The following is a 13,199-nucleotide window of genomic DNA, read 5'->3' as shown; positions in this document are numbered from 1 at the left end:
AATCACGCGACCCATAGTTTGGGAAACCCTGTGTTAATGGATTTGTATATGTCCCTATTCAAATAAAATTGCATTCAGGACCTCAGTAATATATACATCTCTGTGAGTTTGGACAAAGCTCCTTTGGTCAAGTTACTCTCAAAGTTGTGCTTACCTAATAGAAGGTAGCATGGTTTGCTGAAAGGTTTGTGCAAATACTGGTAGCAGCCTCTTCAGGTAGATGGGGGCCATCTCAGGGTCTCCTTTGGGTTCGCTGCCCTCCTCCTCCTCGTTCAAGTCTTTCTTCTTCTTGTCCTCTCCTTTGTTAACGGGGCACATCCAGTCTCCTTCAGAACAAAAGAGAACACAACAAATTGTGAAATAACCACTGTCCTTTATTTTCAGATGGGCATGAGCCACTGACAACCAAGGATTTTCATGGAAGTCAGTCGGCAGCACAGCTGTTAATATATTGTTAGAACTCACCAGGAGACTGGAGAATGGCTACCACCTCACTGTGGCCACGCTCTCTTGCTTTGTCCAGGGGAGTTTTCCCATCTTCATCTCGGAGGTCAGGGTTGGCTCCATGTCGCAGTAGAGTCTATAGACACATAGAAAAATGATGCTTACTAGGGGAACTTACATAGGTCTGCCTGTATTTCCAAACAACATATAGAGGAGGATAGTGCACACGCAAAAACGTTATCCTATGTTTTCTTTACGTTCATTGAATTCAATATACACCAGCAGCCAACAGTCCAGCTGCTGGGCCTTTATCAAGGGATGTTGGTGGAAAAAACAGCAGTTCGAACATTACAAGAGACTTCCTCTCAAGGTTAAAGAGACCATAGCTACCTTTGCTACTTGAGGCCGTCCAAAACAGGCAGCGTAGTGGAGGGAGGAGGACCTCTGACCTCTGTTGACATCAGCACCTCTCTCACACAGGAACTCAACCTGGGACATCAACCACAACAGGGGTTATTCAACAGGGTCTTGATAATGAAGGCACGCAAATAACAACTTTTTACAACATTTTGGAACAGACGTTTATTATTGGACTCTCCTTGTTTCAGTCCATTTTCTTCTGTTTGGTGCCAAATGAATACAACGGTGTCGTGGTCTGGTTTCGGGGTGACAAACAAGCCATTATTTAACCAAACCATAGTAATCCGTCTGCATTAGGCCATGCATACACAGCTTGTTGCTATGGACACCTATTGACAGAACCTAGAGAACTGAGCCCATTCTTGCAGCACAACAGGGAAGAGATGCTGTCCTTAAAAGGATACTTTGGGATTTTGTCAATGAGGCCCTTTATCTACTTCCCCGGAGTCAGATTAAGTCATGGATACAATTTTTGTGTCTCTGTGTCCCTGTATAAAGGAAGTTAGAGGTAGTTTACTGAGCCAATGCTAACTAGCATTATTGCAATGACAAAGTACCTTCGGAAAGTATTCGGAACCTGTCACTCTGACAGAGCTCCAGAGTTCCTCTGTGGAGATGGGAGAACCTTCCCAAAGAACAACCATCTCTGCAGCACTTCACCAATCAAGTCTTTATGGTAGAGTGGCCAGACGGAAGACACTCCTCAGTAAAAGGCACATGACAGCCCGCTTTGAGTTTGCCAAAAGGCACCTAAAGAAACAAGATTCTCTGGTCTGATGAAACCAAGATTGAACGCTTTGTCCTGAATGCCAAGCATCACATCTGGAGGAAACCTTGCACCATCCCTATGGTGTAGCATGGTGGTGGCAGCATCATGCTGTGAGGATGTTTTTTCAGCGGCAGGAACTGGGAGACTAGTCAGGATCGAGGCAAAGATGAACAGAGCAAAGTACAGAGAGATCCTTGATGAAAACCTGCTCCAGAGTGCTCAGGACCTCAGATTGGGGTGAAGGTTCTTCTTCCAACAGGACAACACCCTAAGCACACAGCCAAGAAAACAGCCAGAGCCCGGACTTGAACCCGATCAAACATCTCTGGAGACCTGAAATTAGCTGTGCAGCGTCGCTCCCCATCCAACCTGAGAGCTTGAGAGCATCTGCAGAGACGAATTGGAGAAATTCCCCAAATACAGGTGTGCCAAGCTTGTAAAGTCATACCCAAGAAGACTCGAGGCTGTAATCGCTGCCAAAGGTGCTTCAACAAAGTACTGAGTAAAGGGTCTGAATACTTATGGAAATGTGACATTTCTGTTTTTTTTATTTATACATTTGCTAAAATGTCTAAAAAGCTGTTTTTCTTTGTTATTATGATGTCATTGTGGGGTATTGTGTGTAGATTGACGAGGGGGAAAAAACAATTTAATACATTTTAGAATAAAGCTGTAACGTAACAAAATGTGGAATAAGTCAAGGGGTCTGAATACTTTCCGAAGGCACTGTATATGGGATTCTGCATTGCGCTAACGCTAGTAAGCAATTGTTCTAGCGCTAGTTAACAACTTCCTTCAACTGCGTGCAGAGACATAAAAATGGTATCCATGAGCTCATCTGACTCTGGGGAACTAGATGCAGTGCCTCATTTCCAAAATATATCTTTAATCCCCCTGACACAATGAGCCATTCTGTTCTGTTCGCATGCGTAATGGTCACCATAATGTATTGGGTAATCTCTGTAAAGAGATGAGGGATACGAGACTCAGTCTAAAATAGCTTACCATTTCCTGTGTGCCAAACGCAGAGGCCCAGTTCAAAAGAGTCTGCCCGACGTCATCCATGAAATTCACTTCAAAAGCTGCAACATAGGAACCATTTTAAGCAATTGACTATGCGTGCGCAATAACAGCTGACACTTTTTCATAAACATGACACATTTAAATGAATTAGGAAAAATGGCACCATTACACCAGATTGGACAAACTTCCTCTGCCACATCATCATGTGCCCTAGCCTCCTGACAGACCAACATACAGGATATATCTGGGTCCCAAATGGTGCCCTATTCCCTTTACAGTGCATTACTTTTGAGCCAATACTATCCACCCACCCACCTCCGGTGTCGATGGCATCAATGAGAGCGTCTGTGTCTTTGCTGCGGATACAGTCGATGAGCTGTCGGTGGGAACGCTCCCCGGAGCTGTCCAGCCGTCGCAGGCTCGGGATGCGTCCTGTTGAGCCAGCGGTGGATTTGGGCAGAGCCTTGCGGCCCTCGAACAGCAGCACCAGCAGCAGGTCCACTAGACGCATGGTGTCCAGAACACAACGCTCGTCCCCCTGCATGGCACTCTCCATGGAGTCAGGCAGCGCAGAGCGTAGCAGATCCTATACACACACACAGGAAATACACACACACAGAGAGACAAAACAAAAACACCACTTCTATTATTATCCCATTATTCTCTTATACTAGTCAGTGTCACTTCAGAATAGCTCTCATTACAATACAGTTCTCTTCACTAATATATTCTGAAATTAGATCCTTTCAACGTTTTATGTTATTTTTATTACTGTTAGCTTTCAAGATATTGCAGTTCATATATTAAACATTCTGTGCCAATAAAATTGCTATGAAATACATGATGAATTCTTACTAATACAGAAATGTGTCCCAGAGTGCTCATAACACCAAATACAGCTACCACAAATCAAACTGCAATAATTTGACAAGGCTGAGGACTTAAAATAAAAGCCATCTAATAAAACTCTTCTCAGGGAGTAAGTAGTCTCTGAGATATGAGCTGGTACTTAAAGACTTACATTGAGAAAAGTATTTTGTCCCAACAATGGGCAATTTGATTTGTAAATGTTTTTTTAACAAGACTAAATGTAAAATGTTCTTACATGAGTGACGAGGGGAGAGCCTCTGCACAGCGTGGACAGCAGGCTAACGATGGTGGACACCTGGTTGGAGAGTTTGGAGTCAGCGGCGGTGGGTTGGGCCCCAGTGGAAGTCCGGCCTGGCTTACAGGTGGAGGAGGGGCCGGAGACCGTGCCCCCTGCCGCCGCCATCCGGGACAGCAGCTCCTCTGTCAGACCGTGCTTGGCCAGTGGCGCGGGGTCCACCCCTCGACGGGTGAACCGGTCCGCCAGGGAGGCAAAGCAGCGCAGAGCACCGTCAGACACCTGTCAATCAATGGGTTGCATTTTCATTAATAACAATGCAATCATTTGCAACTAGACCTTCAAGCTTCTTTCCAGTGATAATTGATTCAATTTATATAACTGATTGGATTTATATACCACTTTTCCAGTAGCTCAAAGCACTTTATATAGAAATGGGGAAAACTCATTCATCCACCACCAATGTGCATGGATGACCCCCCCCCCCCCAACCGATGACCCCTGAGTGGGTGTCCCATTCACCTGGTGGTCTTCGTGTTTGAGCAGACTGGAGAGGGACTCCACGCAGGTCTCCAGAGAGGAGTCCTGGGGCTCCATCTTGCTGCACAGGCGAGACACCACAGACATGGCAGAGTGCAGGGTGTCCTTATGGACCAGATGACCACTATCCCGGATGAAGCTAAGCACACAGTTCAGACCCCCAGCCTCAAACACTGCACCAGACTCCCTGGTACAGATCAGCTCCAGCACCTGACAAATGACACAACAAATAGTCAGCAGAAGAATATATTCAGAATGTATTATTTATGATGCGCAGCCCATCTATTTTACTATGGATTTCACAACGAGGACTCTGCACCTGACTACTTTTGAGTAGGAGCATGTTCTGTAATATTCTACCACATACATGAGCCCTTCCTAAACCAGATATATTTGTTGTGAAATATGACCTACATATTCAAGACCTAATTTGAATAAACTCCTCATACGCATCTTGTGATTTGAATAAAAGGTTCCAGGTAAAGAAAGAGAATGTTTTCTTGCAGGGAGTAACATTTTATTTTTCTTCCACCAGCCACTGTGGCAGGTAGATGAAAAGAAATCTACCAGCCAAAATATTTTTGGGCCATATTTTTTTTTTTAAAGACCATGTTTTGTAATGTTTCTAAAACAATAAATGTATTAAGTAATGTGGTATATTGCTAAATTTAAATTTCATATTTTCTTTTAACAAAAATATCAGATTAAACAAAACTTTCTGCTTCCCCTTTAAGGGTGGGAGATTACTGTGGTAACAGGGCCACTGGAGTCATGTCACGTGTGTCTGTGAGATTTGGGATGTGACTAGTAGTAGACAGTGGCTGCAGTCCAAATTAAAAGTAGACAGCCCTCGGCCCTAAACCCTCAGCTCTTGAATGACGTATTACATCGTCACATCCGAGTGTACCTTAAATGTCCCTTGCCCAAGCGAGGGAGAGTGATGATCGGAGAGGCAACGTCCTTGGTGGAAATCTTGAAATTGAGCTTAAAAAACAACCAATCTAAAGCTATTATTGTGCCTAGCAAGCTAACGTAGCTAGTTAGCACTCCTGTCAGGTTGCTAGCTAGCTACAGTTACTTATAGCTGGCTAGCTAGTTTTATAGTTTGGTCATTTATTCCAATAAATTTCAGAATTCCCAAAAATCTGTTTATAAAGCTAACAACGTTTTATAGGCTCCTCACTATGAGACTAAGCCAATATGCCAACACTAAAATCAATGTCATCTATACATATTTGTTTTGCAAGCCAGCATCATCATTTTATCTCACATGCCGAAAATACAGCCATGTTGATTAAATGACACCGTGCCACCGGAGTTTGACATGTGACTACAGTTTGCATTGAATTGTGGGTCATGAGTAAATTAGACCAACATTGATGCCTGTGCCTCCAAAGAATGATCTATCAGCACTTCACTCACAGTGCGCAAAACTGTTGCTGCGCGAGGTGGGATGTAGTATTCGTATTTCTTGGTGCGATTAGCGGCTATGAAACAAAACAGCAGAAATACTTTGAAAACAGCTACTTCAGCATTTTTATGCTAGAAATCGCACATATGCTCATACTTGACTTTTGACAATTTTTTATTCACAAATGCAAATGTAATGCTCGCACTGTAGAGCCCTGAAAATTGAACACACGCCAACGTGACTGGTGAAGTAGACATTCTCACTAGAGGTCGACCGATTAATCGGAATGGCCGATTAATTAGGGCCGATTTCAAGTTTTCATAACAATCGGTAATCAGCATTTTTGGACACTAACATTAAACGTATCTGGTAAAAAAACAATCAATCTTAACATAACCACTAGTTAACTACACATGGTTGATGATATTACTAGTTTATCTAGCTTGTCCTGCGTTGCATATAATCAATGCGGTGCCTGTTAATTTATCATTGAATCATAGTCTACTTCGCCAAACAGGTGATTAACAAGCTCATTCGCGAAAAAAGCACTGTCGTTGCACCAATGTGTACCTAACCATAAACATCAACGCTTTTCTTAAAATCAATACACAAGTATATATTTTTAAACCTGCATATTTAGTTAATATTGCCTGTTAACATGCATTTCTTTTAAACTAGGGGAATTGTGTCACTTCTCTTGCGTTCATTGCACGCAGAGTCAGGGTATATGCAACAGTTTGGTCCACCTGGCTTGTTGCGAAATAATTTGCCAGAATTTTACGTAATTATGACATAACATTGAAGGTTGTGCAATGTAACAGGGATATTTAGACTTATGGATGCCATCCGTTAGATAAAATACAGAACGGTTCCGTATTTCACTGAAAGAATAAATGTTTTGTTTTAGAAATTATCGTTTCCGGATTTGACCATATTAATGACCTAAGGCTCGTATTTCTGTGTGTTATTATATTATAATTAAGTCTATGATTTGATAGAGCAGTCTGACTGAGGCTCGTAAGCATTCATTCAAACAGCACTTTACTGTGTTGCCTAAAGTGCCTGTTAGAAAATCCAATAGTCAAAGGTATATGAAATACAAATGGTATAGAGAGAAATAGTCCTATAATAACTACAACCTAAAACTTCTTACCTGGGAATATTGAAGACTCATGTTAAAAGGAACCACCAGCTTTCATATGTTCTCATGTTCTGAGCAAGGAACTTAAACGTTAGCTTTTTTACATGGAACATATTGCACTTTTACTTCCTTCTCCAACACTTAGTTTTTTGCCTTATTTCAACCAAATTGAACATGTTGTTTCATTATTTATTTGAGACTAAATTGATTTTATTGATGTATTATATTAAGATAAAATAAAAGTGTTCATTGTTCATTCAGTATTGTTGTAATTGTCATTATTACACACACACACACACACACACACATATATATATATAAAAAAAAAGAAAATAAAAAAAAGAAAGTTGGCTGATTAATCGGTATCGGCTTTTTTTGGTCCTCCAATAATCGGTATCGGCTTTTTTTGGTCCTCCAATAATCGGTATCGGTGTCGAAAAATCATAAAATCGGTCGACCTCTAATTCTTACCCACCAATACCTAAATCGACCCGCATTTGGCAGGTGTTCATTTTATGCCCTGGTTATGCCCTGAAGCAAACAGTCGATCACATAAAAATAAACAAAGCAAGGGAATTGTTTTTATAAAGTAGAACAAAAAAACGAATTCTCCACACTGGTGTAATGCTCACACAGTGTTTAATAGGATAATGTTTCAAGCCCAAATTCTAAATAAAAGCGTACCTTGACACACTGCTCGGCCAGGTCTCTGCTGGTCCTGTTGTTGAGCTCCACCACCACCAGGCGGTTACACAGAGCCTTGATGGCCCCGTCCACGCCCACGATCCTGCGGGTGCACTCAGCCGACACGTCCAGGTAGTATGTGATGGCGCGGGCCGTCACCTCCAGCACGTTGTCCGGGGCGCTTTCGTCCAAGAAGATCTTACACAGGGCGGGGAGGAAGGTGCGTGGGGGACACCTGGGGGACAGAGGAGGGCATATATAACCTTTATTTATACAGGTTATTCTCAATGAGATAAAATCTATTTCGCAAGAGAGGACTAGCTATATAAACATAAGCATCCACGAACAACTCAACAGTAACCAAATAAAAAGGCTTGTGCCGTCATTATAGGCAGTTTGTAAAAGCGCGACATTGTCCTCTCAACAGTATGACTAATGCTTGAGATGTTTGTGAGATACAGTTGACAGTGTGTGTTGGTGACTCACGTCTCGAAGCAGCGGTCCACGTTGTCAGACATGAGCAATAACATGCAGAGCTGCTCCAGGGCGATCAGCTGCATGTCCCTCTCATCTCCCTGGCCCATCTGGAGCCACTCCAGCAAGGTGTCTGGGTCCACGTCCGCCATAATTACCCCCCTGCTACAGCTCCCTATCTGGCACCTAGCCCAATCACTGCTGTGGGCTGAGCTGGGGACTCATCCGCCGGATGGAGAAAACACAGACAGGTCCAATCACTGCTCCCTCCTGTGTGTCATGTAGTCTTCCTTCACCTGGGGTGGAGAGGTAGATGGGGGGGAGAGAGAGAGAGAGAGAGAGAGAGGAGCAGAGAGAGAGAGAGGAGGGGAGAGAGAGAGCGAAAGCTGGCGTTTAGTTTAATCATGACTGGCTCAACTTGCAGTTGCCAATGGGATTAAGTAGGGCAAATCAGAGCAACAAAGGTTTGTAGCTAGTTCACGTGACATCTGAAACATGGTAATTGCTATAAAGAACTAAGCAACAGTAACTTTTCCTCTCAGGAAAATAACAGGTTTTGGGCCTCACTTCTCTGGGTACTGTATGTAACAATAAAAAAAATGTGACTTCAAGAACCCAAAGTCACTTTACAACATAGAAATCAAGAATAAAAAAAATAAAACAGGAGTCAAAATAAACAGACTAAACAAAAGCATGAATAAAAAGAGGGGTGGGCTCAAAGAAGGGAAAGAGTATGATGTATCAGTGTATGGGGAGGGTAGGGTTGGGATAAGAACCCGGTTTAGGGTAAGGGGTGGGGTTGGGGTTAGGATACGAACCCGGTTTAGGGTAAGGGGCGGGGTTGGGGTTAGGATACGAACCCGGTTTAGGGTAAGGGGCGGGATTGGGGTTAGGATATGAACCCGGTTTAGGGTAAGGGGCGGGATTTGGGTTGGGATAAGAACCCTGTTTAGGGTAAGGGGCGGGATTGGGTGGGGATAAGAACCCGGTTTAGGGTAAGGGGGGGATTTGGGTTGGGATACAAACCCGGTTTAGGGTAAGGGGCGGGATTTGGGTTGGGATACGAACCCGGTTTAGGGTAAGTGGCGGGATAAGAACCCGGTTTTGGGTAAGTGGCGGGATTGGGATGGGATACGAACCCGGTTTAGGGTAAGGGATGGGAATGGAGTTGGAGTTGGGATACAAACCTGGTTTAGGGTAAGGGGCGGGATTGGGGTTGGGATACGAACCCAGTTTAGGGTAAGTGGTGGGATTAGGATACAAACCCGGTTTAGGGTAAGGGGCGGGATTTGGGTTGGGATACGAACCCGGTTTAGGGTAAGGGGTGGGATTAGGATACGAACCCGGTTTAGGGTAAGGGGCAGGATTGGGATACGAACCCGGTTTAGGGGCGGGATTGGGATATGAACCGGTTTAGGGGCGGGATTGGGGTTGAGATACGAACCAGGTTTTGGGTAAGGGGTAGGATTGGGGTTGGGATACGAACCAGGTTTAGGGTAAGGGGTAAGATTTGGGTTGGGATACGAACCAGGTTTAGGGTAAGGGGTAGGTGCTGCTCAGTATGGTGAAGAGAGGAGTGTCTTTGTAGTGTATTTCTTTGCTTGTATGTGGGTGGGGGGGCGCTTTAGGAGGGACTGAAAGATAATTATGGACTCAAGAGTTACAAATGGCGGGAGGGAGGGAGTTTCAGAGCCTAGGAGCAAGGCAAGATGGTGAGGGCTTTGTAGGTCAGAAGGAGGGTTTTATCATCAATGCATTGGGAGACAGGGAGCTATTGGAGTCCACAGAGGACAGGGGTGAAGTGCTGCCAGGATTTAGTGTGGGTCAGGAGTCAGGCTGCAGACTGGAGGTATCATCTCCACACACTACTGAGTTCAACTATTTGTGGTTGGGGGTTGGACTATGTTCATTAGGACTTGAAACAGTAAAACAGTGTCCTTTGTTTGAGCCTGGATGGCTATAGGATAAGATGCTTGGGGTAGATCCTCTTATCAACAGATTAATCACAAATTGACAGAGAACATTTGCGGTTTCTACAACTGGCAACTACTGACTCCCACCGAATTGTCTCCCAGAAGTTTCTAGTACTTGTGTAGGAATTAGGCCTAGGTTCCATTTCTTTTGAGCCACCAACTGAATGTCCAGAAAGGATAGCCCAGAACTAGGTCACTTTTATCTATCTTACATCTACAGTCTAACTGACAATAGAGACACACTAATAATGTGCAGACAGCCCATCTCCTTACTTTTGACATTATCATTATTCAAGTACCTAGCTAATGTCACAAAAACAAGTCACAAATCCATTATTATTAGTAACACCAGAAAGTACAGCAAACAGGTCTTTATATAGACCTAACTAACTAGCTACAGGTGCTAGTTAATTCCACCATGACTTGGCTCGCTTTTACTGCAGAGAAGTTTAGCAACCGTAATTTACTGACATTACAGTTGTGAAAGAACTGCTAGTTAACGTTAAGTGGCAGCATAACAATTTATACTGCATAGCTAGCTAGCGTAAACAACCTAACGTTTGCTATAAGGCTTGGCTACACTTAGCTAGGTACTGGCTAACTAGCCCAGTTCTATCAACATAACGTTAGCCATCTGTCCACGAAGACAAATAACGTATTACCTGTTGTAGTTAGCTTACTGTTAGATGACTAACGTTAGCATTTAACCGGTTACTTGTTAGCTAATACAAGTCAATTAATTCAATAACTACTACTTCATGCTCAACGACATAATATATCAAACACAGCAGACTGTATAGGAGGACGCCAACATTTGCGTGTTATTTTGGTTAATATGTACATCACTAGACAGCTAAATTAACGTTAGCGTACCTAGTTCATCCTACCGAGTCAGATTAACAGTCGTTAGTCGCCTAAAATCAAACAATGAAACTGCTACAATAATTACTAACATGTATATTCTGCGGATTGAATAATACAGAAGAGTTCAAAACATGGTCGTAATACAATGTTACAATGCATGGCCTGACCATCAACACATAATCCGCGAGGATTCAGTTCCAAGAGAGCCCAAGGCCGCAACACTTCTGTCAGTCATAACACGTAGGAAAAACTAGGTTGCTCGGTTTACAACACAAACATAGTAGATACACACTCACCGTCTTTCAGATGACGAAAAATAAAATGACGGCCGATTAAATACAATAGTGCGTAAAGGTACAATCCAACCTAAGGGGAATAAAATACGTAATTCACAGTTATTTTTACCGAGCCATAAAGGTCACAGTGGACAGTAATGCAATACATAAATTCAGGCGAAATGGAGAGCAGTCGAGGTAAACGAGTTGGCTCTCCGTCGTATGCATCACGAGGCTACGCAGCGTCCTACTGTATTCTCTATTCACGGGCTGACAGCATTGCGGCTATATGCCAGGGGGCGCTAGCTACAATACGTGGAAAAGCACAGAGACCCCATTTCAAGAATAACTTTATTTATGTAAAGGATGGACCTACAGTTCCAGTCAAAAGTTTGGACACGCCTACTCATGTATAATTATAGTGAAGACATCAAAACGATTAAATAACACATATGGAATCATGTGGTAACCTTTGTCATCAAGGCAAAGGGTGGCTACTTTGAAGAATCTAAAATATATTTTGATTTGTTTAACACTTTTTTGTTTACTACATGATTCCATATGTGTCATTTCATAGTTTTGATGTCTTCACTATTATTCTACAATGTAGAAAATAGTAAAAATAAAGAAAAACCCTGGAATGAGTAGGTGTGTCCAAACTTTTGACTGGTACTGTACATACTCAATTGGTGTCATTCATGAATATTGCAGTCAGTCAGACAGAACATGCTAAATGCAGAATACATGCATACAGTATGCTACCATACCCTCACATATGTTATAGACAACGACAAATGAAGCAATGAATACAACACATTTTGGTTTTATTCACCCACTGCCATTAGAAAAGAATGTGTTAATTGCACCCAATATTTCTATTTGTACAGTTTACAAAATAAATGGCCAGGCTAACATTTTACAGTATCCTCACAGGCACAAATGCAGTATGAAAGTGCTAAACAGCCTGAGCAAAAGCCAAGCTGAAAGCAGGACAATGTCCTCCATACCAGATTTTTTTTTTGTTGCATACATTTTTTCATTTGTTGTGTTAACTTTCTGAACTTTCTGAACCACCTTCCCACGATTGACTGATCCAATATTATACTGTCAATTCAATTTTAATTGCATTTGATTGAAATTCGATGCATGCATCCATTTCATAAACCACTATTCTGATGAGTGTCTCTTTGGAGCAGAACTTATTTTGACATACATTCTATCACACTTAGCAACCCAGGATATTTATGTAGGGTAACTTAACATGAACACAGAGGATTATGGTAGTAACGATAAAGTGATGCTGCTAACTGACTGCTGGCTATGTGGATCTCTATGCAGCCCTTTTAATGTAGTCAGTGACCATAATACAGTGCTAAGATTATGACCATTATAATGTTAACTTAATAACAAAGTTTTGATTGCTGGCTGGCCATGTAGTTACAACATTAAACAGTATGATAAGTGCAATGCCATTTCAAGAACATCAGTGCAGTGGTTCTATTGTTCTGTGGACACACTGCTCTGTACAGTTCAATTAGTCTTAAAAAAAAAACATTTCAGTACATGGTAGTTTACATTGATTGACCTGTATTGCTATGGCAATTCAAACCTAAGTTGTGTTGGAGAATGAAGTTAACACAGATAAGTGTTTTTCTTCAACAGTCTACAATTATGACAGTAGTGTGTATGTATGTATGCTGTATCTCTTTCAGCTTTGAAAATGTCTGTATAATATATGTATAGACTGCCTCTCTACATAATATGATGACAGCCATTCAAATGATATGACCAAACAAATACTGTAGACATCCAATCATGGATGCCAAGCAAAGTTTAGATGTGAATGAAAATGCTGTGGTTAGAGGTGAACTAATGTTTCCCTCACTGATTGAACAGGGGTGTGTGTATTCACTAGGAAGCAAACAGGCCGAAACGGAGAGGGACCTACCTGAATTTGTCCATAAGAAATACTTGTTTTCCTTTTCCGTTTTGCTACAGTCCAAAATGTTTTGCTACACTTTGCACTAATGAATACTCCCCACATAGGATATGACTAACCACAGACCTTTTCCCTGT

General features: G+C 42.4%; 1 protein-coding gene across 5 annotated transcripts in view; it reads right to left on the bottom strand.

Annotated features, from left to right (window-relative positions):
• The window catches only part of LOC120023466 (E3 ubiquitin-protein ligase HECTD1-like), a 40,034-nt gene extending 28,663 nt beyond the window's left edge, over positions 1-11,371 (bottom strand). For all 5 annotated transcript variants that reach the window (XM_038967484.1, XM_038967488.1, XM_038967486.1 and 2 more), the window contains exons 1-10: positions 11,145-11,371; positions 8,024-8,307; positions 7,538-7,772; positions 4,284-4,511; positions 3,762-4,043; positions 2,972-3,242; positions 2,639-2,715; positions 835-933; positions 466-580; positions 155-326 (exon numbers count right to left, since the gene is read on the bottom strand). In XM_038967484.1, the coding sequence (XP_038823412.1) occupies positions 155-326; positions 466-580; positions 835-933; positions 2,639-2,715; positions 2,972-3,242; positions 3,762-4,043; positions 4,284-4,511; positions 7,538-7,772; positions 8,024-8,163 (1,619 nt within the window). In that variant the 5' untranslated portion in view covers positions 8,164-8,307; positions 11,145-11,371. The remainder of the gene's footprint in view (positions 1-154; positions 327-465; positions 581-834; positions 934-2,638; positions 2,716-2,971; positions 3,243-3,761; positions 4,044-4,283; positions 4,512-7,537; positions 7,773-8,023; positions 8,308-11,144) is intronic.
• Positions 11,372-13,199: the final 1,828 nt, after the last annotated feature.

This window comes from Salvelinus namaycush, chromosome 28, assembly GCF_016432855.1.
Source record: "Salvelinus namaycush isolate Seneca chromosome 28, SaNama_1.0, whole genome shotgun sequence".
Classification (NCBI taxonomy): Eukaryota; Metazoa; Chordata; class Actinopteri; order Salmoniformes; family Salmonidae; genus Salvelinus; species Salvelinus namaycush.
The sequence above is the reverse complement of the archived record's forward strand: the minus strand, read 5'-3'. Positions and strand labels throughout refer to the sequence as shown.